The 24,434-nt window shown below is 38.1% G+C and overlaps 5 protein-coding genes and 1 long non-coding RNA gene across 12 annotated transcripts; 3 read left to right on the top strand and 3 right to left on the bottom strand.

Moving 5' to 3' along the window:
- Positions 1 to 160: 160 nt before the first annotated feature.
- Xmas (RRM_XMAS2 and SAC3_GANP domain-containing protein xmas) lies at positions 161 to 13,288 on the bottom strand. Of its 3 annotated transcripts, XM_077399672.1 has the most exons (5): positions 10,939 to 10,990; positions 5,926 to 5,965; positions 1,652 to 5,648; positions 1,284 to 1,565; positions 161 to 1,158 (listed from the first exon to the last, which is right to left on the bottom strand). In XM_077399672.1, the coding sequence occupies exons 3-5, from the start codon at positions 5,632 to 5,634 to the stop codon at positions 576 to 578; spliced, it is 4,848 nt and encodes a 1,615-aa protein (XP_077255798.1). In that variant the 5' UTR covers positions 5,635 to 5,648; positions 5,926 to 5,965; positions 10,939 to 10,990; the 3' UTR covers positions 161 to 575. The 3 variants fall into 3 exon arrangements, with proteins under 3 accessions (XP_077255798.1, XP_077255788.1, XP_077255777.1); XM_077399662.1 differs by lacking the exons at positions 5,926 to 5,965; positions 10,939 to 10,990 and adding an exon at positions 13,153 to 13,288; XM_077399651.1 differs by lacking the exon at positions 10,939 to 10,990 and having other exon boundaries at positions 5,824 to 5,951.
- Positions 5,842 to 13,146, top strand: LOC143895259 (uncharacterized). Its single transcript, XR_013256261.1, has 4 exons — positions 5,842 to 5,965; positions 11,042 to 11,851; positions 11,955 to 12,144; positions 12,513 to 13,146. It is a non-coding gene; the product is annotated as an uncharacterized LOC143895259 (long non-coding RNA).
- LOC143894995 (uncharacterized) lies at positions 6,043 to 7,945 on the top strand. Its single transcript, XM_077401741.1, has 4 exons — positions 6,043 to 6,286; positions 6,501 to 6,578; positions 6,875 to 6,976; positions 7,067 to 7,945. The coding sequence occupies exons 1-4, from the start codon at positions 6,208 to 6,210 to the stop codon at positions 7,681 to 7,683; spliced, it is 876 nt and encodes a 291-aa protein (XP_077257867.1). The 5' UTR covers positions 6,043 to 6,207; the 3' UTR covers positions 7,684 to 7,945.
- LOC143894675 (uncharacterized) lies at positions 8,419 to 10,916 on the bottom strand. Its single transcript, XM_077401189.1, has 4 exons — positions 10,397 to 10,916; positions 10,023 to 10,236; positions 9,580 to 9,852; positions 8,419 to 8,890 (listed from the first exon to the last, which is right to left on the bottom strand). The coding sequence occupies exons 1-4, from the start codon at positions 10,768 to 10,770 to the stop codon at positions 8,585 to 8,587; spliced, it is 1,167 nt and encodes a 388-aa protein (XP_077257315.1). The 5' UTR covers positions 10,771 to 10,916; the 3' UTR covers positions 8,419 to 8,584.
- Positions 13,151 to 21,346, top strand: Cdc14 (cell division cycle protein 14). 4 transcript variants are annotated; one of them, XM_077400401.1, is made up of 8 exons: positions 13,151 to 13,706; positions 14,146 to 14,411; positions 14,525 to 14,825; positions 15,160 to 15,529; positions 15,690 to 16,028; positions 16,097 to 16,225; positions 16,547 to 16,777; positions 17,627 to 21,346. In XM_077400401.1, exons 1-8 carry the CDS (start codon positions 13,658 to 13,660, stop codon positions 17,706 to 17,708), a joined length of 1,767 nt encoding a protein of 588 aa, XP_077256527.1. In that variant the 5' UTR covers positions 13,151 to 13,657; the 3' UTR covers positions 17,709 to 21,346. The 4 variants fall into 4 exon arrangements, with proteins under 4 accessions (XP_077256527.1, XP_077256517.1, XP_077256523.1 ...); XM_077400391.1 differs by having other exon boundaries at positions 16,496 to 16,777; XM_077400397.1 differs by having other exon boundaries at positions 16,496 to 16,777; positions 17,567 to 21,346.
- Positions 21,347 to 21,452: 106 nt separating this feature from the next.
- On the bottom strand, positions 21,453 to 24,022 carry Por (Protein-serine O-palmitoleoyltransferase por). 2 transcript variants are annotated; one of them, XM_077400824.1, is made up of 7 exons: positions 23,936 to 24,022; positions 23,319 to 23,614; positions 23,013 to 23,205; positions 22,710 to 22,929; positions 22,474 to 22,580; positions 22,178 to 22,380; positions 21,453 to 22,036 (listed from the first exon to the last, which is right to left on the bottom strand). In XM_077400824.1, the coding sequence occupies exons 2-7, from the start codon at positions 23,542 to 23,544 to the stop codon at positions 21,594 to 21,596; spliced, it is 1,392 nt and encodes a 463-aa protein (XP_077256950.1). In that variant the 5' UTR covers positions 23,545 to 23,614; positions 23,936 to 24,022; the 3' UTR covers positions 21,453 to 21,593. The 2 variants fall into 2 exon arrangements, with proteins under 2 accessions (XP_077256950.1, XP_077256957.1); XM_077400831.1 differs by lacking the exon at positions 23,936 to 24,022 and adding an exon at positions 23,856 to 23,880.
- Between the last annotated feature and the right edge of the window lie 412 nt (positions 24,023 to 24,434).

Genomic DNA, 24,434 nt, shown 5'->3' with positions numbered 1-24,434 from the left:
AAATAATTTTAATATATTTTTATGACACTGATTCTTCCAGAATATTCATTATTTTCTTCTGAAGAAGTTTCTTTTTCTTGTCTTCTCCGTGAGAATTTTAACTGTATTGTGAATGTACAATATATATCAAGTGACAATACCTTTAAGATCGTGGAAAAAAGCGATGGTTTTGTTAAAAATATATATTTTCCAAATCATACAGTTCTATGAATTACATATTGTATATATATATATACACACGAGACAATTAAGTTACGAAAAATAAATTAATGACTAGCTCTATTTTTATGGTCTTATAAAACATACAATTTAATAACATTTAAGATCGTAGGAGCGATTTAATACTATTCCTTTCAATTATTTACAAATATATTTCAAATGTTATACACTCTGAGATATATTTGACTGGAAAACAATTGTTTCAAAGTAAATCGTCGCATGTCAATATATAAATACAATGCATGTTGTATATAACGTATTGTATATAAACGTGAAAATATAAAATAATACAAAATATACTATAAGATAATACAAAAGATACTATTAAAATCATCATACGGTTAAAGGGGAAAAACTTATACGCCTTCCACTGTCGAGTCCATCTCGTCGAGCAAAGCATTCCTCAGTCTGTCTTCCAACAACGCGTTCTCCAATTTTTGCGCCTGCAAGCGGTTCTCTACTTCCATGGACACGGAGTGCACCTCCATGACGCGAGCCTTAGTGCTCTCGCAAAACTCCGCTAGTAAACCGAACTCCTCGTCCAACGCGCTATCATCCAAATCGTTTTCCGATTTATCGAACTTCCTTCGTTTCCTCGTCGGCTCGTTTAACGTGACGTTATCATCCGAGTTTAATTCGTGTACCATAAATTCTGTCAGTACGTTGGCTTTGAACCACCACGGTAAAGTCCGGAAATGCTTGATGTGATTTCTGTTATAAATGACCATTTGATCCTCGTCCAGAAGACGCACCTTCTCCTTGACCACGTGTAGCAGTATGTGTACAAAGCTGGTTATTTGCAAACTGCCCGAGGTCAGGAACAGGTTGCTCAATATATCGCAAAATACGATATTACAGTTCGAGTCGGACAGCACCTCCCTGCAATAACTCATAATGTGCCGTCGTAGATCCTGTATGTCCGTTATTGGCCATGGTGCACTAAAAACGAGAAAATAAGCGACGTGAATAACAAAGCGCTGAAAAACGTACAGCTACGGCTGTGTGTTTTGTTACGTACAGATATATTGATATAACTAACAATTACATCGACTTCCATCACTTACTTCCATGGTGGTAGCACAAAACCATTCATCGCGGTATGTAATTCTGCCCTGTATTCGTCTCGTTTCCACGACTCGGTGAAATATTCGTAACTGCATGGCACGATGTCGGTGCTCTTAAGGAATTTCTTTAACTCAGGCGCGAAATTCGTGTATAACATGGATTCTGGATCTAAGATTATGTCCATCAAGTGATTTACAGCCTCATTGTGCAAATCGATTACAAAGTTGGGGTCCGTTAACGCATTTGACAATTGTTTATTGAACATAGAATCACCCAGTATCCTGTAAATTATAACAGTAGAATATATATAATCGTTGGAATATATAATCAGGTAAGAATATACAAGTAGAGAGGGGAAGTATCTTACCTCAACCACAACTCTTCGGACAAACAAATGTCGTATACATTACACAGGTAATCCATTTCCAGTGGATTCGGTGGTGATTTGTTCATCGTCAACCATAAAACTGCGCTTTGCGTCAAATTTAAGATAATTTTTGCGGACAGATTCTCCTCATACATGATTGTGTATTCAGATACGTAGCCAGATTCCAGGAGGGATTCCAAGTCCGAGACGATACTGTCGTTCTGATTCTCCAGGTCCCCGTTACCCAGGACGATAAAGGCCAGGGTCATTGGCATCAGTTTATGCCGCGACAATACTGTCCTCGTTAAACGTTTCGCGACAGATTTGTAGTTCTCCGAGGCGTCGGCGATGAACAGAAGCGCGTCAGTGCCGACCAAGTGGTGCTCGCTGATCAGACCCTCAAAGTGCCTTACGCAAACGTGCAGAGTCTCATAGGGATTTGGCCGGTAGAGCTTCACCATGGGATTCATCGTAAAATCGTTGGGATACAAGTATTCGTTCATCACCTTCTTGTGATACCACAAAACCGGCTTGTTAGCCAAGTCCGGCCAGGAGATGACGAGTTTCCAGTACACGTTGGGCAGGGGATCGGTATCCAACGATCGTGCGTTCTCCTTGATGCCGGCGTACGCGATGACCTCGATCGGCGCGAGAGTCTCCGCCGTGGCGGGCGCGACGTCCTCCGGTTCGCTTCGCCGTTTGCGCATATTCCGTATCACGACCTCCTGGCCCTCGGTGTACAGCATCCGCGCGGTTTCCTCCACGGAATGCTTCTGCAGCCAAACCGGCGTGTCTTCCAACGCCGCTCTCTGCCGCTTCTTCCTCGACACGTACCGCCTCCAGAGGTTTATGTATTTAACGATCACTTGGTTCTTAATTCGCAGCAACATCGCCTGTAACTTCCGTTCCCGCTCGATCTCCGCGGTCAACATTGCGTCGCACATCTCGCGAGTCACTTCGCCGATCATGTCCGAGAGGATTCTCCCGCTCAGCGTGTCGTACATCTCCAGCCTGTCGATCTCCTGTCTCGCGATGGCCGAGCAGAGCTCGTGCGTGACCTCCGCGTGCAAGTTGTTGTAAATCTCTTCCGACTGCTCCTCGACCTGTTGCATTCTCCTCTCGTGCTCCAGCTTCTCCAGCTTAGCTCTCTCGGCCTCCGACATCGCTTCCGCCTGAGTATTTTGTTCCTTCTTATGGAAGACACCTCGCGCCTTCGTCGTCTTATCTGCGAACGATTGTTGGGCGAGAAAATGTTTGTTAACGAATATCATGGAGGAAGAAGGCGCGACGTTCCTCGTAAACATATTTCCCAGCTCCGCGCCGGAGAAGATGCTCTTGTTTATGGCCATCGCAAATGGTGGAACCGGTTCTGCATTACGTGACGTTTCCGGTTTGGAGAACACGGAAGGATTTCCGGCAAATTGATTATCACCGAGAGTACTGCCGCTACTAAACATCACTGATTGTTGTTTCTCATCAGTCGCAGCAGCGTCTCCGCGTTGCGCGCTGGTTGCACCTCGGTTCTCGGACTGTTTCTCGGAAGTTACTTTTGCCGATGCGCTAGCTTGAGCCTTCGATTCCTTCGGTTTGTGCTCGACGAGTGTATCCGTTTTAGAGATGCCCGAGGTGATCGAGTCGGGAACCGACGCCCGTTTAAATGCGTCCGCCTCGCCGTTTGCCGGCTGCTTTCGAATCTGCGCAGAACGAAGGTCCCTGACGGCTCTCTGATCCCGGATCGATGTCAGCTTCGGTACCCTCCTCGTCTCCTTCTCCACGAATTCGTACGGATCGTGACGTCCCGCGGAAGAGGCATCGGAATTTTGATCGGCGGCGTTGAGGGACTGCGACATCAGATAGCCGTGCGCGTCGAAACTGTTGTGCGGCTTGTGATTCTTATAAGTCTTCTCTGGCATTCTTTTACCGGCGATGCATTGTCCGATGCTAAAATTTAAGACGACTCTCTTGGACTCTATTAAATTGCAAGCCCTACCCTGCTGGATACTAGATGGCATGCTGAAGCTCTGACGATTCAAGAGAATATGCATTTCGTCATTCGACAGGTTCAATCCCGCTTGCACGCAGAAATATACAGCTTCGTTTTCGTCCTCGAAACCAAGGATGTCTATAAACTCGTACAACGGGAAAGTAGTCGAGGTACTCCTACAGTATGCCTTTATCATTATCGAAAGAGCTCGCAGTCTGACTTGGTTGAAGTACCTTAAGAGGATGCAGGCGTTCAAGTAAGTCGTCTCTCGAACGAGTTTGAAAAATTTGTAATAGTTATTCGACTCCAACGAGAAATATACCTTGATCGCAAACTGGACCTCCGGCGAATTCTGCACGGTCTTCGGCAACTGCTGTAAGTCGTACAGAAAGTTACCGTTGTTCAAATTCAGCAGGACAACGTACGCCCTGAATTCGGGCTCGTTTTCGCAAGCGATACCTTTCACCCTCAAGTCGTGATACATGTACTTCAAAGTCTGCAGACACTTGGTCAAGTTCTCCGAGTTGATCTTCTTGTCGAACACGGACGCGTCCTCCGCGCAGAGCCTCTCCGAGCATACTATGTGAAATCTGGCGCACTGCTCGATCAGCTCGACGCTCTCCTCGCAACATAGCTCCTGGTGCGTAATGTCCTTTCTGATTCCTCTAGTCCTGTCCCAGAGGAAATGATACCATTCGGCTAGGTTCGTTCCTTCCTGCTCGCAAAGATCCACTAACTCGTGAAGCAGGTAGCTCATGGTCATCTTCAAGGATCTCACCGGCCTCAGTTCATGGGGCATCGGCTCCTCCTGATCCGCGGAGGATCTCGAATATTGCTTCACGGCAGTCGCGTGATTTATCCCGTACTCGTTCCCCTCCAGCTGCTCGTACGGCGCGACCTGCCTCTGCGACTCGCGCATCAGACGTTCCTTCTCCGGACACATATCGGGGCAAGTGCCGTTGGTCATCTTGGCCATCGCGAGCGAGGCTGGCTTGACTCGCTTCAGTCTCATGAGACGGTCTCTAGCCTCCAACACCTTGTACTTTTCTTCGGCCGTGAGAGCAGCTTGATGTATCATGTTCTGCAGCTCTTCCATGGTTGTGTTGGGCAAGACTTTAGATATCTGATTCTCGGTATCGTGCTTGTCGACTTTCGCAGCGGCTTTTTCCAACTTCGCCGCGGCTTTCTCATGCGGCAGTGCCGCTTTCCCTCCCGACGGTTTGGTGGTCTTTAACGGAAGCAACGCGCCCACGTCGGGTAGCTCGCTCCCTTTGGCAGGATGCAAATTATACTCCACGGTCGCCATGGCTTCTAATTCTGATTTAATCTCGTCGTCGGACGCTTTAAGTAGATTCGCCACTATGTTTCGCTGCAAATCCTTCTTCTTGGTCGTCGTCTTTGCCGCTGACTCCAGCTTTGTCCATTCTATGTGAAACTTCTCACCTTTGTGCTCGCCACTGCCGTAATAAGCGGAGCTCGCCTCCACCTTCGTCGTGTAAACCACCGTGATTACGTGCTTCTTCGGACGAATAGTTATCTTGGCGATATTTCCATATCTCGTAAAGTATTCCTTCGCTGCCGCTTTAGTCAGAAGGGCTTTGGGCACATCGGAGCACGTTATCGAGTTGTTCACGTTGACTTTGGTAACGCGCGACCTGGAATTCTTCTTCAGCTGTTCGAACGCCCCCGTGTCCTTGAGAGCATTAGCGAACACGTTGACTGTGGGCTTGTACGTATTCCTAGCGATTCTAGGTTTATATCGTTTGTCGGGTTTACTGGCCCACAGACCGGCGCGACTCTGATCGTGTCGGGACACTATCGTGGGCGCGGCGAAAGTAAATACATTCTTCTTATTGAAATGAGTGTCGAAGACGTGATCTGATCCTACGCCGAAACTAACAATCCTTGGAAGATCCGACACGGCACTCGGCTTGGAGAACACGAAAGAGTCCGAAGCTGTGCCCGCTCTCGAAACATCGACGTCCATTTCGTCATCCATCTCGCCCGGAATTTCTGCGAATAATCACATAAATATCAACGTCAATATACGAATAAAGGGAATACCGTGTATCGAAATAAAAGTAAATACGATTTAACATTTGCGGGTGTCATACTCTCGAACGGAATCTCGTCAAAATATTGTTAAATGCGTCTGACGGGATTAATTAAAGATCGTGAATCTACTAACCTGTGTCCGGGTTAACAATCCCAAACAACCCTTTCGAGTAAAATAATTATTAACACCAGGCGAAAGATAACCTACGCTTCCGCGCGCATTCAAAACACTAACCTGTCTTACATGAAAGTCACGAAACGACTGACCACCAGGGGTGCGTTCAGATTCTCCACCCGGGTGCCCCAAGCCACCCAAGCGCCGTTCAGATTCTTTCTATTTCACCCAGGTGGCGTCCGAGTGTATCGTTCAGATTCCTCGCCAACACACCCGGGTGAGGGGAGAAAGCACTCTGTCTCTGACACAGGGTGCCGGCGGGTAGATTTTGCCGTCGAAAGAAAAGTGCGCGAATAGCAAACTGAACTCTGAAGTGAGGGGAAGGGTGCTTAATTTTACAATATGAATCGTAAGCTCCTGGTCACGGAGAATGGTTCTCCACTTATTGAGAATAATAAACTGGTCGTATGGAACGATGATGGTAAGTTATTTACTGATGTGATTTTATTAACGTTCTGAACAACAGGAGGTTATGGTGAATGGTTTCTTCATCTGGGCCACATTCGACATAAGTCCAAGTTTATGTCAACGTACAAAGAAATTCGTTACGTACTTAACGTAACGTAGCTTGTACGGTGGACTTATGCAATTCTTTGTCAATCTTCAAATGATTTATTTTTCTTTTATTTCAACAGATAATTGTCCGGTGTACCTTGATTTAACACCTGAAAATCTAGCATCTTTCAATCTGCGTGTTGAAATAAATTCCTCAGGCAAGTTATTGGTTTTAGTAACTTCTGTTTTACTAAATATTGTATGTGAGACTATTTTATTCGACGAATCTTTAAAGATACATAATATATTAGTTGTATTTCTTATGCGACCCAGCTGGCCAAGTTTATTGATATTCAATTAATATATTAAATAATAAATTTTAATTAAATAGTGAATTGAATATTAATAAACTTGGCCAGCTGGATCGATATAAGAAATACAACCAGTTGTTTTTAATTATTTTCTGATTTAATAACTTAATTATTTCTCAAATAATATATTTATTGGTAAACAGGTGAGACTTCAGTGCCAGAAACAGAACTGTTGTTCGATGAACAGCCTGTTGTAAATTCTGAAGAAAATAAAAAGTCAACAGTTAACATCTCTAGCAAGAAAGGTAAACATACGCATTTTTTTATATTGTAATTTTTTTCTTCTTATGCACTTTGTCTGCTTTATTCATTACCAATTCTTTTTTTTGCCACAGGTGCAGCGTCATGGAAGGATGATTATGCCGTTAAAACTCTCATTGACGAATGGAAAGGACATGAGAGCTATTTCAAGAGCACTACCATTACTAACAAAAAAGTCTGGGAAATGATAGCTAGCAAGTTAAAAAAAGAGAACCTATTCTGGAACTATACCGGACAGCAATGTGAAGACAAATTTAAGGACCTCAGAAAACACTATGTAAAAGCTAAGGATCAGAATGAGAAGGGCAGTGGTCTTCCAGTTGCTACATGCAAGTTTTATAACGAAATGGATGATGTTCTTGGCGATAAGCCAGCTGTGAAGCCTGTGTCCATAGCTTCAACACTAAAGAGGCGTAATGAATTTGATACTCAGAACTGTTCAAGTGCATCTTCTGTACTCATAGGCAGCAGTGAAGGCGACAGTGAAAATGGATGTATTTCTACTCCTAAATCTAAAAAAAAGAAAAGTATTACTGAAAGAAACATTGAAAGGCTACTTACCATAAGAACAGAGGAATCTAAGAAAAAAGAAGAGGCGCAACAGAAGAGGCACACTGAGCGTATGGAGCGACAGGATCGTGCCATTGAGGTTTATCAAAGTGCAATGAACCGACTCCTAGAGAAGTTATAGGAGTTGTAAGTGGTGTATAGTTTTTCTCTGTTTTGACAATGTGCATTACTTTCTTTAATTCCTCTCTTATTTTTTATTGTGGAGTTCCATATTATTGAAGCACTTGACACTTCCGTTGGCTACTAGAGAGACCAAGAAGGTCTATGACCAAAGATTAAATTAATGTATGATTTCGTTATTTGATACAGTTCTCCAGCTAGTCTGAGATGATTTCCGTTTATTGTGCAATTTTTGTTTTGTTCCTAATTTGCATTTACTCTTAATATTACTCTTATTATTATTTAGTAGTATTCTTTTTTTTTATATTAATCTTTAATAGTTTAAGTACTTGTCTCTTAAGTTGTAAAAAATCAAACTCACATAATTGTGTGAAATTAATTGTATATAATTATAGAAGAGTTTGATTTTTTAAGGATGGTCTTACCTCAAATATTTTTAAGATTTCTTTTAAATATTGTCAGCTCTTATGTACCTCCTATATTTTTATGTTAAAAGTATAAAAGAATTTAGACATGATTTAATAGTAAGAATGTAGGATATTAATTATCATACAAAAGATATAGGAGTTACATTTTTTTGTGATTGATGCTACCTCAAGTATTATTGGGGTTATTAGATTCTTTGCATATGTTGTCAATTCAGGTATTTAGTATGATTTAATGATTAAAGACTGAGAAACACTTTGAGTTATGTTAAGGATATATATATTTTTTGTAATATATAATTTTAAATATATAAGTTCTAAGGATATATATTTTCTAAGTAAAATGACATGATTGAGAATAAATACAGTTCTATAACAAATATTTATGCTTTGATTCAATTACTTTAGTTTCCATCAAGAAACCTTGTTTACTGACAAAATAATACATGATTAGAAGTGTTACATGACTATACTAAACTAAACAAGCGTTGCGAGATAATTCCTTTTTGCCACACCACCAGCATCATCTTCATCTGCCACTAGGTCTTGAACAGCATGGACTTCATTTTCCTGGCCTTCTATGATGTATTCTTCTATGTTTTCATCAAGTTTTTCGAGGCAGATGTTGTGAAGAACTGTGCAAGCAATTATCACAAAAGGGATCATGTCCGTTCTATTCATGTCTAGATACTTCAGCCTCCGAAATCTTCCTTTCAACAATGCAAAAGCCCGTTCAATGACTTGCCTAACTTTAGACAGTATGTCGTTGAATCTTTTTTGAGCCTGCAAAGAAAAATGTCCTGATAATTTCATGGTTTGGACATGCAGCAAAAAAATTTAAAAATGTTTACCATGTGAGAAAGACTAAAAAATGAAAAACTAATATGATTGTATAGATACAAGCACCGAAGATCCAAACAAAGTATGTGCGTACGGTGTACCGGGAAATCTCAGTTGCGCACAAAATAATTCGGACACAGCAGGTTGATGAATCGGACACAATAAGAACCCATAGCGGTTAGAATCGGATACAATGCTAATCGGACACAATTTCACATAAGTTTGTAATTTTCTACGCAAATCGAGATCTACACATATCGACCGGTGCTTTAAAGGTCGATTGTTCCAACCTGTTAGTAAACTACCTAATAGTTAAATCATATATATGTCTTTGTTTATTCTTTACATTAGACAAAGATAGATATATGATTTAACTACTAGGTAGCTTACCAATAGGTTGGAACAACCGGCCCTAAATCATTGACAAGGTCTATAACTGTACAGTTACATATAGGTTTACAACTTTCCGCACGAAGCGAAGTTCGTTTCACCTCGTCGATAGAAATTGTGTCCGATTGGCCCTGTGTCCGATTCCAACCGTTGTTTGTCCGTTTCTTATTATGTCCGATTAATTTAACCTGCTGTGTCCGATTTGTTCTGTGCGTAACTGGGACTCATTCGTACGTACTCACCGCTGTAAGATTACCACGATCACGAAAAGCAGAAATACACCAACGCAAGACAGGGTAAGCTTTGTCACCAATGATGTATTCCTCGTTAGGGAAATATAACTGTCTATCCCTCTGCACTTCTGACCAAAGATCAGAATTCCTGAACACCCTTATATCACCGACAGATCCTGGGTAACCGGTAAAGCAATCCAGAAACACCAACTCAGAGTCGCATATAGCCTGAAGTATAACAGCATAGTTTTTCTTGTACGTCTTGTAGGACAGAGAGTCTTTCTGAAAAAAAATCATGGCAAGTTTAAGCATATCCGGTATTCAGAGATAATGTTTATTTTAATTTCAAACCTGCTCAACAAATTTTACGCATAAAATCATATTATGATTAGAATATTGGAGAAACTCAACAAAATAAATATTTGCATTGTATTTTAAACTAAAAAACTTACATGTGGCTGCTTTATGGAAATGTGAGTACCATCCACAGCTCCAATTATGTCAGGTAGCACTGACAACCTTTGAAATTTCTCTTTCACTGTTGCTAATCTGTCTTCTCTTGGCCACTGTACGACATCTCCAGCGATGTCGTTCAAGGCTTGTACAACTCTCATAAAACTGACACTTAGTGAGCTTTTGCCCATATCAAATCTTTCCCCTACAGACCTGAAACAAATATATTTATTTACAGGCAAGGTTCATACTTCATACTCACATAGTTCTAATTTTCTTGGTCGTAAATCACATATCAACATAATACACTTTAAAACCTGTAATTACATAGTTTTCACTGTCTCTTTAAAAAAATATTTTAAGAGAAACTTACCTGTAGGAATCTGGTGTAGCCAGCAACCAAAGGGTTGCAAGCAATTGCTTCCTGACTGGAATGGGAGGTTTCACACCAATATTTCCTTGCAAAGTTGGTGCCAATCTCTGTTCGAGTCGATTGTACGTTGTAGGTGTCATGCGAAAATGCTGTCTGAACTGTTCATGATGAAATTGTGGGATTGTACGTTCTATATAATCTAAAATTCTTGCAGGTTTACGTTGGGGTCCTCGCAACTGCAAATGTATTCGCATATCCAACTCATCGTCAGAGGCATCACTATCATTACTGCTGTCACTATCACTTTCCATTATCTCTTGTAAAAAATTATTGCTAATAGTTACAGCCAATGCTACAATTCCTTGGCGATCCATTAAGGTTAGGTATTTGTTGTTAGACGTTTTGTTTGTGTGGCGCCTTCATACGGCCCCTAGGTGCGTTCAGATTCTCCAGCCTACCGAGGCCACCCGACAGTAGCTCCGCCCACTCCCGGTCCACCCTACCCTCACCCTCAGAATGAGAAATCTGAACGCACCCCAGGGTTGCGTTCCAAAATTCACTCTGGGTAACTAAAATCTATAGTTTACGTCACGTACACTGTAGCATTTTAGTTAACTAGAGTGAATTTTGGAACGCAGCCCAGAGTGACCACACTGACCACAGAACCGACTACCGACTGACGTTTTGAGTTGTGACGTCACCTGTGACGTCACATCGACGAGCTCGCGGCCAAAAAGTCCTCTTTTCGATGAATTTTGGAACGCGTTCGGTCAGGCGTGCGCCGTGCGATAAAGAAACCCGCGAGATTTAATTTGAATTTGCGACCTGGTCGTAGTTCTTGTATCTTTGATAAAATTAGTTTCAAATTTAATTTTAACTGTTTATGATTATAGTCAAATTAGTTTCTGAATTATAGGCATTTGAAAGTCTCCTTTACAAGACCGTTCGTACCCCGAGGCCTTTTCAGCTGATTTTCTTGACCGGTTCATTTTTTATCTTTTTCTTTTCACGTTGGAGAGAAAAACTGGTGTAGCATTTTCAAAAATACAGTCGTCTTTTTCTTTGATTTAAGTGTCAAGGTCACTCGTGTACAGGTAAATTAGGTCAAATTGAACGAAAGTTCTCTATTATTTTGCAAAGAACCATGTAAAATGTATATACAAATGTACAAATGAAACTAATACTTTACAATATTCTTTCAGAGAAAAGTCATCTATTGTACCTACATGCACATGCACAGGTCTTGTACAATATGCACAACAAAAACAGCGTTTATCGCAAGAAGAAACTGTAACAAGAATGGAAACAGATGTTGAACAAAATATAGAAGAAACTGTAAAGAATATGGAAAGAGATACTTTACAAGATACGAAAGAAAAAAAAAGTTACAAAAAATATAGATAAAGTAGCTACACAAAATATGGAAGAGCAAAGTGAAGCGATAGAACAACAGGGGTATGTAGCTAAATGTTTCTTTAAAATTATTATTCAATAGATTCCCAATCACAATCACATTTAAAAGTTGTTAGTATACATTGTTGTGAAAAGTATTTTACAGAAAGCAAGAGATTGACGATAATTTAATGCAATTAAGAATGTCACGAGAACGGACCCGAAGGCTTTTAAACAAAAATAGAATTCTTAAAAAAAGGATTCGAGGTTTAAGTACACAAGTTTTACAGTTGCGAGCAAAAATTAAACACGTGACAAAAAATAAATATAAAGAAGCGGAAACAATAGCCATCGACGTAAGATATTTACATCTAACCAGATTACAATATGTTAATGTCGCGGACAAAGAGTCATGTAAAATGGTGTCATTTGAAAATATTGTGTCAGCCATTTCGTTACGATCGATATAAGTTTAGAAACTTATAGGTATTTAAGAAATGTAAAAAAAAATTCCATTACCGTGTGCAACAACACTGCCGAACTGGGTTAAAAAGGAAAAACCATTTATAAGTTAAGCAATAAGGAAAATATGTGTAAAATGTTCTGGAAGAATATGTTCCTTTATTTATTAATATAATGTCACTCCCCATACTATTTTTTTGTATTGTAAATTACACGCTCCTACAACTTAGATCTGTATTCATAGTCCAATCTTATATTTCAGATTATGGAAAGGATCTCATTTGAAGACATAATTGCATTTTATTCGGTGTTCTTCGGCCGCCAAAGAAAATAAACATTACTTATGCATATTTGTGTGTTGCAAGTTGCAACTATAAGCTAGACAATATATACTGTTCGTATAGAGATCAGCATAAATAACAATTTCTATATCAATAACATGCATTTTTTATGTGTCACTAAATGTTACTGTGTGTACAGTTATATCAAAATTAAAGTGCAATTTATATAATCTAAATTTAGTTTAAAACTATTTTTTGTTTTAATTTGTAGAAATGTAAAAATACAGTTTAAAGTGATCATGCGATCAATATCATTCAATTAATTATAATAATTTACATTGATTACATTATCTATCTTGAAATTGACACAAATCTGAAATAAAATACGAAGGCGAATCGTCCCCTCGCCGCAGAGCCGCCGGCGGCTGCGGCGACGGCGTCGGCGGAGAAAGCGGAGTAGCGAAGAGAAGCAGACCAAAGCAGACGAGACTCATCGCGATACTAGTTATACCAGCGATACCAATCATCGGCCATCGCCGAATCCGGTTCCGCTCCCCCTCGAGTTTGAATTCCGTAACGGTCTCGCGGCGAAGTGCGAAGTACGTACATTGACGTACATACGTGAGTGCACGAGACGAGAGTCGAGGACCGTCCCACCCTGTTTCTCCGGTGACGGAGGCAACCGCGCTTTGACGTAATACCGTGGGCCGTGGGTAGTCACAGGACGCCGGAACGGGACGGGAGTCGGGAGTCGGGAGTGTCGGGACTGACGGGAGTTCCGCCGCCGCCGCGCCGAGCGGCCAAACCGGACGACGACGACGATGACGACGAGAAACGACGACGGCCGCGACGGCGGCGACGCACGCCTGACGTAACCCGCGGCTCGGCTCGGATTTTTGCGCGCGTAGGCAGGCCCTGGCCGCCGCGCCGATTAGCATCCGCCGCGGGCGGACGGCGGACTTCGCCTAGTTACCCGCCCACACTCCGACGTCGCCCCGCGTGTTTACTGCGCGCCCGCGCTATATCGCCGCTAATTGAACGCTCCTATTTGCATTAACGTCGCGCTGATGACAGATCCACCTGATCGGCATCTGCTACTGCGCCGTACACCCGCAACTGGAGCACGATGGAGGACGCGAACGAGGTTTTGGTGTGCGCGGCCGAATTCATAAAAGGTAATTTGTTTCTGGAGCGGTATCTATTTTCGATGACCGTGGAGAAACGCGTCGTCCCCCCGCCCTCTCTCCGCCAACCCGGTTGTAACGTTTCGCGAGGGGTGTCTCGTAACATTTTCGTCTCGTTACAATCGGGACATCTGCGAGGTGTCCGACGGAAAAAACGCTCTTTCAATTGAAATAAATGACGCGCGAATTTCTAATACTTTCTCAAGTTTCAAGATGTTGAGGTACCTTGGATATTTCCCTTGAAAACAATTATTCATTACTGTCTTGTGTCAACGTGGTCTTGTAATCAGAATTGTAACATCTACATCTGAAAGCTTTAAAATCATTTTTTAATGCAGTATAAAATTTGCCGAAAAAAGGGGAAAGTTAGTTTTGTACGAAAGAGAAAGATTTTCTACAGAATGAGGAATAAATTTGTTTCTTCTTCCAGATCGATTGTACTTTGTGACATTCAGAACAGCAATGAAACCAAAAAGTACTCCAAACACACACTACTTTAGTATTGACGACGAGCTGGTATATGAGAATTTTTACTCCGACTTTGGCCCTTTAAATCTGGCCGTGCTGTACAGATACTGCCAAAAGGTTAACAAGAAGTTAAAGGGCATCGCGCTCAGCAAAAAGAAACTTGTGCATTATACGACGCTGGACGCGGAGAAAAGAGTCAATGCTGCATTTCTCATGGGAAGTTACGCGGTAATGGAGCTTTTTCTTTCTCTTACAATTTTGTCAGTCATTTTATAAGTCGTGTATAAATTTTATGAAGAAAGTTATTTATTAACTCATAAAATTCCACTTTACATTTTCAGATATTATATTGCAAGCGTACAGCGCAAGAAGCTTACGAGTGTTTGACCAAAAGTCCAAATAGTCCCTCGTTCATCATGTTTCGCGATGCCTCCGTTGGACCACCCTGCTATCAAATATCGTTGAGGGACTGTCTGAGTGCTGTATACAAGTGCCATCGACTCGGTTTTTTTAATTTCGAAGATTTCTGTGTTAAAGAGTACGAACACTTTGAAAGAGTTGAGAATGGGGATTTAAATTGGATAGTTCCTGGGAAGTTTATTGCTTTCTGTGGTCCACACGCGAGATCTAAAATGGAAGATGGTGCGTATCTTCCACCTTAATTGTATTCGTGACGCGTAAAGGGTTGTGTGTATGAAAAGGAATGCAATAGTGACAGAGAATCTGGTGAGCAAGCAAATCCATGGAATGAGTGTTTACAAGCGCAAAAGCAAAGAAATACGTGCGAGTATGAGCGAAATTTGGAGATAAACGTGTGGCAATAGATGAGAGAAGAGTAAAAGGACACTTATTTAAGGAACAATACGTAGTAAAAATCTGTCTGGGCATTTAATTTTTTATCTCTATCGCTTAAATCGTTTTATCATTGTATAATTATATTAGATAATGCATCAAGTGTTATGTACTTTTTTCACAGGTTACCCACTTCACGGACCAGAATGGTATTTTACGTATTTCCGCCGTAATAACGTAACGACAATTATACGGCTTAATAAGAAGGTCTACGATGCGTCGAGCTTCACCGATGCCGGTTTTATTCATAAAGATCTATTTTTTATGGACGGCTCGACGCCGACGGATGCGATAATGCATCAGTTTCTCAAAATAGCGGAAAACGCGAGTGGCGCGGTCGCCGTGCATTGTAAAGCAGGCCTCGGGAGAACGGGTTCTCTCATAGGTTGCTACATTATGAAGCATTACCATTTGACGGCTCACGAAACGATCGCCTGGATAAGGATATGTAGGCCAGGTTCTGTAATTGGGCATCAGCAACAATGGCTGGAGAGGTAGGTACATATACGTGTATCGGTTTTTTATGTTCTAATGACGATGTATCTAATCGCTTGAAAATGTTACATTGTTTATAATAATAATAATAATAATAATAATAATAATAATAATAATAATAAAACAACAACAAATACTGACAATCTCTGTGTCTTTTAGAAAGGAGGCATATCTCCGATCGCTGCTGAAAGAACCGTTGCAACCTGAAAATGGAAATCCGGTACACGAATACGGGATATATTCGATAGCTGGTAGACCTAGAGCAGCTTCGTTCCAAGGGGACGTAAAGACTTTGATGGAGGATAATGTATCGGGGATAATGCATCGCGTGGATGAAATAAAATTAGATGATCCTGGACCAGTGGCTGGGGCTAGCGCCACGAGGTACAGCGCGCTGACTCAGGGTGATAAATTGTGCAGAATCAAGGCCAGAAGAAGAGGGATATCAACAACTCAAACTTCTCTTAATGCAAGCACAGGGACATCTACCGTTGCGCAGTAAGTGTACATTCATTGTAGCTTCTTGCCTTTTTGAGATTGGGATTAATATGCGTATCATGTTATAGTCCGTATTTGGGATCACTGTTACAAACCAGAAGTCAAAAAGGAGCTATTACTACTCTAGTGGGAAATAAAGAAAGAGATCCCACTAAAAGGCTATTATCACGATCCACCGCAACGACAGTCGTGAAAAGGTTGAACAATTATTTATTTACCTACTTATCTACCTATACGTTACTTTGTTCATTATTTTTCTTCGAAGTATTTTTCCATATCCTGTCTTTCTTCTTCCTCTCTCTTCCATGATACTATCCAATTATATTCTCATTTCCTTCTAAGCTGCGCTTATACACCTATTAACACATGCTTTTAATATATAAGATCAATATAAAACAAGTTATATTGTTATATTGCATGTGTATCCAAAAGAAATAGGGTCTCTTTATCTTAACTGGATATTGTAGAAACAGTTGGTTGGTCAACAGTAGCTGTGATCCATCTTCCTGCCGTATTAGGTCTAAACCGGCAACACAGAGCCATAACATCAACAACATTACAACTACCACCAATCCCGTTACATCTTTAACCGTATCAAAACCAGTGAGAAGGGCGAAACGTACCTCCTGCATGGCTCCACAGGCCCACGCTACAAACTCGTCTGCCAATCATTCGGTACCGCAACCGCAACAACGCATGAATATGATCCTCAGGTCGGCAGACCGAGTTACTCGCTATTCGCTCAGGCAGTAAGTCAATAACTGTCTCTGTTTCTCGAATTTGGACCTCAATTTACGATTGTGCAGTTCTTTCGTCCTTGCTTGTTTGATGTATAAGTAAAAAAAAAAAACTTTACAATATTCTCTCTTCTCTGCCCCGCTGATTGCTTCTGATTTTTTAGCTTTGCTTCGTTATCATCGTGCAATATTTTCCATACACAACTTGTCCACTTATATTTTCATCCTTTATATTTCTCATCACTTATCGCCATAAGTATTAGAGGTAAAATTTATGAGGCTTTATAGATTTACATCTGTTAACAGTCACATTTACAAGTATCTTCAAAATACTTTATAACATTTCTCTATATAAATTTACAAAGATTCTGTATTCATCTCTTGTATATAAGTTTTAAACTGTTTTACTCTTTTATTAATTTTCAAAGAGGGAAGTTATTTAAAACACCGAATTGTGTATTACAATTGTAGAATTGTTCTGTATCATTGATTTCGATTAATTGATCCATATCGCATGTGGCATGACTCTTTTAAGTTTTGTTTCTATTTTGGTTAGCATGTATTACATACTACAAATCTTATATAGGCCTGGGCAAATATCAGTTCAGAGACGTGTCACATAAGTTGAAGTTTATATTACTTACATACATATATATATATATATATATATATATATATATATATATATATATATATATAGTCCAGGCCTCGTAATGATGTTGCATTTAGTGCTTATGCGATAAAACAAGTAGCACCAGAGGTGGCTAACGAACCGACCCCATTTATTTCTGTGACTTGCAGTGCGCGCACAACAAAAAGTTATAAAAGTGCATTTATCAGATGACTAACCGATATTCCCAGTGGCGTTGGGGAGGACTGTCAGGTAACTGGAGCATCTCACCAGCGCCGAAGATCTCATCGCTTAAACCCCATCATTCAGTAAAAAGCACCCTCACTCTGATCTTCAATCCTTCAACTCGAGCAAGTTTTGCCCAGGCTTTTATATCAAATCAACGAAGATCAAACTATATCTCGACAAAATCATCAACACTGCATTATCGATTAATATGGTTTTGTCATATCTGCATCATGGGATATGAATATATATATGTTGCAGTGATATTTAATATATAGCTTACACGGCTTTTAATCGTTCTTCCATGTATTAAAGTATTGCGATGCGTTGAATGTCTGCAAAAAAAAAAAAGAAAATAAAGGGAAATCAGATTTCTCTCTGTTAATATCATCTTTCCACTCTAACTTTCTGCTGGTCAGAATAAGCACACTTGTAGATATATTATTTTCAAAAATCATTTTGACTATACATATAATTTCTGTTTTCAATAATTTTTTCAATCGTTGTTGCCAAAATGTTAATTTAATGCTCACTTGTTCTTTTTAGAACTTAGTTGAGCATATATTTTACGATAACGCAATTTAAAAGTATATTCCTTTGTTTCATTTAACTTTATGAAAATGTTAAAAACTATAGAAACATTTAATGATTATTTTTATCATTTTAATGAAATAAGATGTATTATTTCCCTCTTCCGTTATAACTATAATTAATGTACAGTTCTTGTTACTGTTAAAAATCTAAAAAGATCAACTTTATTGCACGATCAAGGAAGGAGTGTAATGATAAATTCCTCGCCTATGGCCTCAAAATTAACATTTATTACACCTTTCGTTGTATTAAAATAAGTTTTTATATACATCTATATTATATATACAGATTTTTTTATTGTTATGAAAAAATTATTGCGGACCGAAATTGGATAGTTAACAAGAAATGAAATTTGTTTAGCATTATCGTGACATAGATAATGTAGTATGTTAGAAAAGCATTGTGCTGTAACTCGGTCGGTTTAAAGCAAATGTTAAAGAGCTCGAAACACTGTAATTATGGCACTTGTTGAAATTTTACTTTTGTTGCTTTGAATTTGGACAAACGCATTAGATAAAGTGTTGCAGTACCAATGTATATATTATATGTGCAGTTTATATACGATTGATGCAACTTATTTTGCCAGCGCGATGTTATTTAGTATATTTCCCGCTAAGAATATTCATTAAATTATAGATCTGTTGAAAAACCTGGTAATTTATATATACATCTTTTAATTTTAGTCGAAACCAATTGAATGTAGATTTTACAAATACGCTATGCGACTTCGTATTATGTTTTTCTCTTTTTTGTATACATTGATAACGATAATTTTAGCAACATTTTATTAAAGACAGAATTTTAATATGTAAGAAATATATTATTTATCTTCAGGTCTTTTTGTAAACATATCGTGAATACAATTTAATTACGTAATTTAAATGGACATTTTCACGCAATTGCTTCAGCGAAAAACATATCAAAAATGTGATGAAACTATAATAATACAAATTATAATTATTATATATACTGAGAATTTTTTTGCACTGAAAAGAAAAGAAAAGAAAATTTTTATAACATTTTATATCAAAGAAATCAAATAATTAATATCCTCGATGACGTTTCATCATATGATTCAAATTGGCCTGAAGATAAGATGACGTGATATTGGATGTCCTGATGTAGAGCACTCTGTAAATTGTATATAACAGTATAAGTTGATTATGAAATATTTGGAATACCTTTAAGTACAAGATTAAAATTAAGCTGTTACTCTTACGAGTACCTAAGCTTTTCTGTATATATTAAGTTACTTTAACAGTCTCGAGAATTGCACTCTGCGATCACGTAACAAAACGTGTAAACGTTTGAGAAAGCTCCACTTTTGCAGCGCAGTATTTTCATTTATAGCAGAAAGAACAAAAGTTTTTACACATACAGTGAAAAGATTTATAATAAAACTATATTTATAATTGCTGAATAATTTTATTTTAATGAAAATCACATCAAGGTGTACGCGACAAGATATAAAGAATTACATGAAAAAATGAAACTTGAACAACGGAAGTTTATGGTAGAATGATGTTTGGTATAGAGTTTTACATCCGATTAATACAAATTGTTATGACAATTAATTAGATTGCAAAATTTAGAATTTTATTTTTATATATCTTTTATATATCGTACCTTGATGTGATTTATATTATATCTCTATACTCGACGGTTCGCGTATAGATATACAGTCTGTGTCTTGCGACGCGTACACTTGGCGCGTGACACTACCGGACCACTTGATTATGTTATATATTAAAGTAAAATTTATTTAACAATTATAACTTGTCTTATAATCATGTTACAATACAAATACTTCTGTTTTCATATACTGTATATCTGCATATAAATGTATTGCTTTAATGGATCATATATCATTGAATGTGTACAGAGATGTTCGCAATAATTTATTAAAACTTAATAAACAATAGAGAAGATCTCTTAAATCCCACAGCTTAAACTTTGCTTTTTAGCTTTCTCTGTTTGCAACAAAACTAATTTAAAGTATTAATTTTTTTATGTAATATTTCTTTCTAATTTTGTATTTCTAACTACCTTAGGTAATCAAAAATAAAATTCTTTTCGTGTCAGTTTAAAAGTTAAAAAGAGAAAAAATATGTTTCAAGATATAACAAAATTTTAAGTTATATCGCCAGAAATCTGTCCTAGGCAACAACAAAAATTTGTCAATTTTGAATATCAATAGGTAATATATAGACGGCAGTCGTAAGAGTAACTATAATTGTTGTTTATAGACATTGTGTCACGCTATATCTAAGATAATTACAATAAGATTTATTATTTTTTATGAAGTTGATATGTAGAATTAAATACTATAGACATGTCAATAGTAGTTTTTAGTGCAGGACTCTTGATTAAAACACACACATACAAATGCTTTTACACATATGTATGTAGTTTATACAGTAGATTATATATAGATTAGCTGTGTATTCATTTATACAATGAATATAGAAGTCATAACTTTTTGCTAATTATAGTGTTTAAGAACACATTGTTATTAAAATGTGATGTTTAGAAGAATAGTCTATTCGCCATTAGGTTATAAAAAATTTGTAGAGAGCAATTATTTATTTTCAAATAAATGCACACCGTGTATATTTATAAAATTATGGCAAATCTGCGAAATTTGGATGTCTATTAAGAATTGTGAATCATGTATAGCATTTCTTCATTGTGTAACGTTCAATTGTAATGTTACGTTGTAACGAGACCATTATTTCTTCAAGAATACAATCATTGTCATCAAAATAAATCTGAAAGTGTACATAAAAATTATAGAATTATACAGTAGCCGATTTATAATGATCACTGTGTTGCATAGTAACATTACAAATGCAACATTACTAATCACAATGGATTAGTATATAAGGGAAAAAGATAACTTAAAAATACAAAGACGTCTCTATTCATTACAAAAGTGACACTTATTGTAACATTAGATTAGGATGCGAGATATCGAAAGAGAGTATTATTTAACATTGCATACTTACTCTTTGTAAACTTTTTTTATAATTACGAACTACTAAATGTGCTACGTATATAAAAAATTATAAAGTATGTATAGATCACACAGTGAACTTTATATTGTGTTATATACTCAATAAAGAATATGTATTTTATTTATCTTCTTTGAATACCAGAGATAACACAAAATTATATATTAATATTATTCACGCTCCTTTTTTTAATAGTGCAGGGAATGCGGTTTATGAAAAGAGCTGCTGTTGATTTATAGACCACTTTATTTATAAAAAAAAAAGTAATTGAATAGTCTTCGGAAAAATAAAAAAAACTTGAAAAAAATAATACGGTACTTTAAAACTTAAAAAAATAATACATTACTTTAAAACTTAAAAAAATAATTCGTTACTTTATTAAAATGTAGATGCAAAACGTAGCTAATGCTGCCCAGTGACTAGCAAATTCAAGTTCAGCCCACTTGTTGATCGTGTGGCTATAACTATATCCGGTTTCTTGTAGATCCGATATATCAAACATGAGACCTAAGTAAGCTAAATGGAACATCGCCAATCCCGAAAACATCAAGTTTGTCACAAACACCAACCAGCAGTTATAAGAGTTGTATTTGTGCGCGCATTTTTGTTTGGAACACTGTTTGGACGCGATGCAAGCGTCGAAGGTGTCGGCGAGTATCGTCCTGAGCTGAAATTCCACATAGGTATAAAATCCTAGACTAAGTAACACCGCCGCCAATTGAAAGTTCAACCCGTGCAAAAGAGAGCTTGTCAGATACGTGACGGTCACCGCGCCGAACTTTCCCAAATTTTTGATACTAGGACGGAAGATATCTGCGAAAAATAAAACATAGAAATTGGTTTAAATTCCATTTCTATCCTCTAATGTTCTTCCATCGCAGGATTTTTCGTCATTATAAAAAATTCTCTTTTGAATTAAGATTTTATACTTAATTGAATTACTTTCGTACTTACATGTTTTCAACCAGTAATGCATCGGAATGTTCCAATAAATGACAACCTGAACAAGCGAGCGTGGAAACTCGATATACAAGGGCTTAACTATCGTCGATGACGAAAGAGGAAATCCTCCCAAGACTAACAGTGCCGAAGCTAAGTACGAAACGAAGTAGTGGGATGTTCTGAAGGACAATGCGTCTCTGTACGCCATTAACCACCTGAAATGTGAAAAAATACCATTTTTTTTTTCATATAAAATAAAAATGATCGAATATATTCATGAGAAACTCTTTTAAATTCTACATACTAACTTCCAAGAGTTATCAACAAATATCCATTGCGTCCAACAATTTGAAATGCTCAGAAAAACGAAGGAAAGGAAGGCAAACCCCATAATGCATATTATCGACCATTTTATCTGCAACGGAATTTTATTATTAAATCGCTACTTTAAACTTAGAATATATTTTAAAAAGACTCGTTTCTTATTAGGGTAGGGATATTTTTATATAGTAATAAATATGAGATATGCTTATTTACGAAATACCTGATGGTTGTTGGAGCAACGTAACGACAGGTAATCTTTAAACGACACCCACGGTCCGAATAAACAAGTCACACCGCAGAACATGTAACCCATGAAGCTGTAAACGTCTGGCAAGTTGTTCGAATCGCTGGTATCAATGGCAATGCTAATCGCTTTCATTACCATGGTCATAATCACACTGCGTATCTTATGCCATATCACTGGCTCCATCGAAAATTCACTGTGAAAAATAAAAATTCAAGTATTCCTTATCTGCTAAAGTACAAACACAAATCGGTCCGCAATATCATGTATGAAACATACCAATATCCAATTATCAAAAGGGATGGTAAAAAGATTCCTATGCCTCCGTGCCATCTTTTTGGCACGTGTAAAACACCGTAGGAAAATAGAACGAATACTATCAATACTATTAAGGACTCCTGCACGTAATGTTGGATAATATACAAACCTATAATGACTGACAGTATATGAAACACTTTGTGCGATATGTATTCTGGAACGTAAAACAACACAGATTATTTGCTACAGGAACAATCTGGTAGAAAGTAGAAATACAATTCATATTAACATCTTAAATATAAATATAACAAATAAAAAGGATCTTACCGGTGTGAACAAACAGTCTAAATAAGATTGTGCTGCCCAACAAAGGCAATATGTAATGTCCTGTATCATGGAGACTAGGACTGAGACAATACTGGTACAATTCACGTAGAGTTTCCTTCTCCGAGTCAGCATAATCGTAATCGTATTCGACACTGTTGTGCAAGCAATCGTAGTCCAGACAATCGTCCTCGTCGTCGTAGAAAACTGTGGCGCCTGCATCTTCCATCGCAGCAGCAAGAATAGAAATAACTGATCAGCATAGCACGCTGCGAGACTACTTGTGCTTTTTGTTCGGCCTGTTTTTTTTTCCACCGAGAAAAGAATAATATGTTAAATCTGCAAAATTTTACCGAGGAAAGAGAGAATCCATGGATGAGAGATGAATTAATTTTGAATTAAAAAACAATAATGTAAACATGTCTGCATGTTTGAAATAGAAAACGTAATCGTGTCGTCCGAGTATAAATAAAAAAAGTTTAAGGATATGAATGGACATCGTTACACCTCCTCACAATACTTTCGTATGTACATACATACACGACGTAATGAATTATTACAACAAAAGTAAATAATTTCCTTGAACCTTAAAAAAACCGCTGTTTATTCAAAACACATACCCTGCCGAGCGTCGGCGTCGCTCGATGTATAAATACCGACGAGGTTACCGCGGCGAGGTAGTATCGAGGACTGCCAATATTAAGCGCTGAGAAAAATGAGGGCCTCGAGGATAATAGCAGAACACCATAATTATCGATCATCTGAACCGCATGGAAGTCAGGTCGTCAGGTCCTTGATTTTGTAGTAGGTATTGACATTATATTATATTTATTAATTACATCTTTTTGAAAAATATCTCTTAAACATGTATTTTTAGAGACCATATTCTTACGTGCGAACACATCTTTAACTCACAGCACTTGCTCTGTGCTAAATAAAATTTTATATAAAATGACAGTTGTCTATTTCATTAAAACATTACGTCACTTATGCATACATTACTATTTACTATTACTATTCCTAAATTTTTTTTACAAGCAGTTTTCTCGAAACTGATGGGTATTAGTTTAGGCATTACTTTGGAGAAAAATGTTAGTAAAAAATTTTAGGAATAGTAAT

This window comes from Temnothorax americanus, unplaced genomic scaffold, assembly GCF_048541705.1.
Source record: "Temnothorax americanus isolate GAGA-0224 unplaced genomic scaffold, ASM4854170v1 Scaffold1, whole genome shotgun sequence".
Taxonomy (NCBI): domain Eukaryota; kingdom Metazoa; phylum Arthropoda; class Insecta; order Hymenoptera; family Formicidae; genus Temnothorax; species Temnothorax americanus.
This window is presented reverse-complemented; position numbering and strand designations above follow the sequence as displayed.

Excerpts from the sequence above, each read along its gene's own strand:
- Xmas (XM_077399662.1), bottom strand. The coding sequence starts at position 5,634 with ATGGATGACGAAATGGACGTCGATGTTTCGAGAGCGGGCACAGCTTCG. Across the intron at positions 1,566-1,651 it reads TCCGAAGAGTTGTGGTTGAG|GATACTGGGTGATTCTATGT; the intron begins GTAAGATACTTC and ends TATAATTTACAG. Across the intron at positions 1,159-1,283 it reads TTTGTGCTACCACCATGGAA|TGCACCATGGCCAATAACGG; the intron begins GTAAGTGATGGA and ends TCTCGTTTTTAG.
- LOC143894995 (XM_077401741.1), top strand. The coding sequence starts at position 6,208 with ATGAATCGTAAGCTCCTGGTCACGGAGAATGGTTCTCCACTTATTGAG. Across the intron at positions 6,287-6,500 it reads GGTCGTATGGAACGATGATG|ATAATTGTCCGGTGTACCTT; the intron begins GTAAGTTATTTA and ends TTATTTCAACAG. Across the intron at positions 6,579-6,874 it reads TGTTGAAATAAATTCCTCAG|GTGAGACTTCAGTGCCAGAA; the intron begins GCAAGTTATTGG and ends ATTGGTAAACAG.
- LOC143894675 (XM_077401189.1), bottom strand. The coding sequence starts at position 10,770 with ATGGATCGCCAAGGAATTGTAGCATTGGCTGTAACTATTAGCAATAAT. Across the intron at positions 10,237-10,396 it reads GCTACACCAGATTCCTACAG|GTCTGTAGGGGAAAGATTTG; the intron begins GTAAGTTTCTCT and ends TATTTGTTTCAG. Across the intron at positions 9,853-10,022 it reads TTTCCATAAAGCAGCCACAT|AAAGACTCTCTGTCCTACAA; the intron begins GTAAGTTTTTTA and ends ATTTTTTTTCAG.
- Cdc14 (XM_077400391.1), top strand. The coding sequence starts at position 13,658 with ATGGAGGACGCGAACGAGGTTTTGGTGTGCGCGGCCGAATTCATAAAA. Across the intron at positions 13,707-14,145 it reads CGCGGCCGAATTCATAAAAG|ATCGATTGTACTTTGTGACA; the intron begins GTAATTTGTTTC and ends TTCTTCTTCCAG. Across the intron at positions 16,778-17,626 it reads ACTCGCTATTCGCTCAGGCA|TGGCGTTGGGGAGGACTGTC; the intron begins GTAAGTCAATAA and ends CGATATTCCCAG.
- Por (XM_077400824.1), bottom strand. The coding sequence starts at position 23,544 with ATGGAAGATGCAGGCGCCACAGTTTTCTACGACGACGAGGACGATTGT. Across the intron at positions 22,581-22,709 it reads GTTGCTCCAACAACCATCAG|ATAAAATGGTCGATAATATG; the intron begins GTATTTCGTAAA and ends ATTCCGTTGCAG. Across the intron at positions 22,381-22,473 it reads TTTGTTGATAACTCTTGGAA|GTGGTTAATGGCGTACAGAG; the intron begins GTTAGTATGTAG and ends TTCACATTTCAG.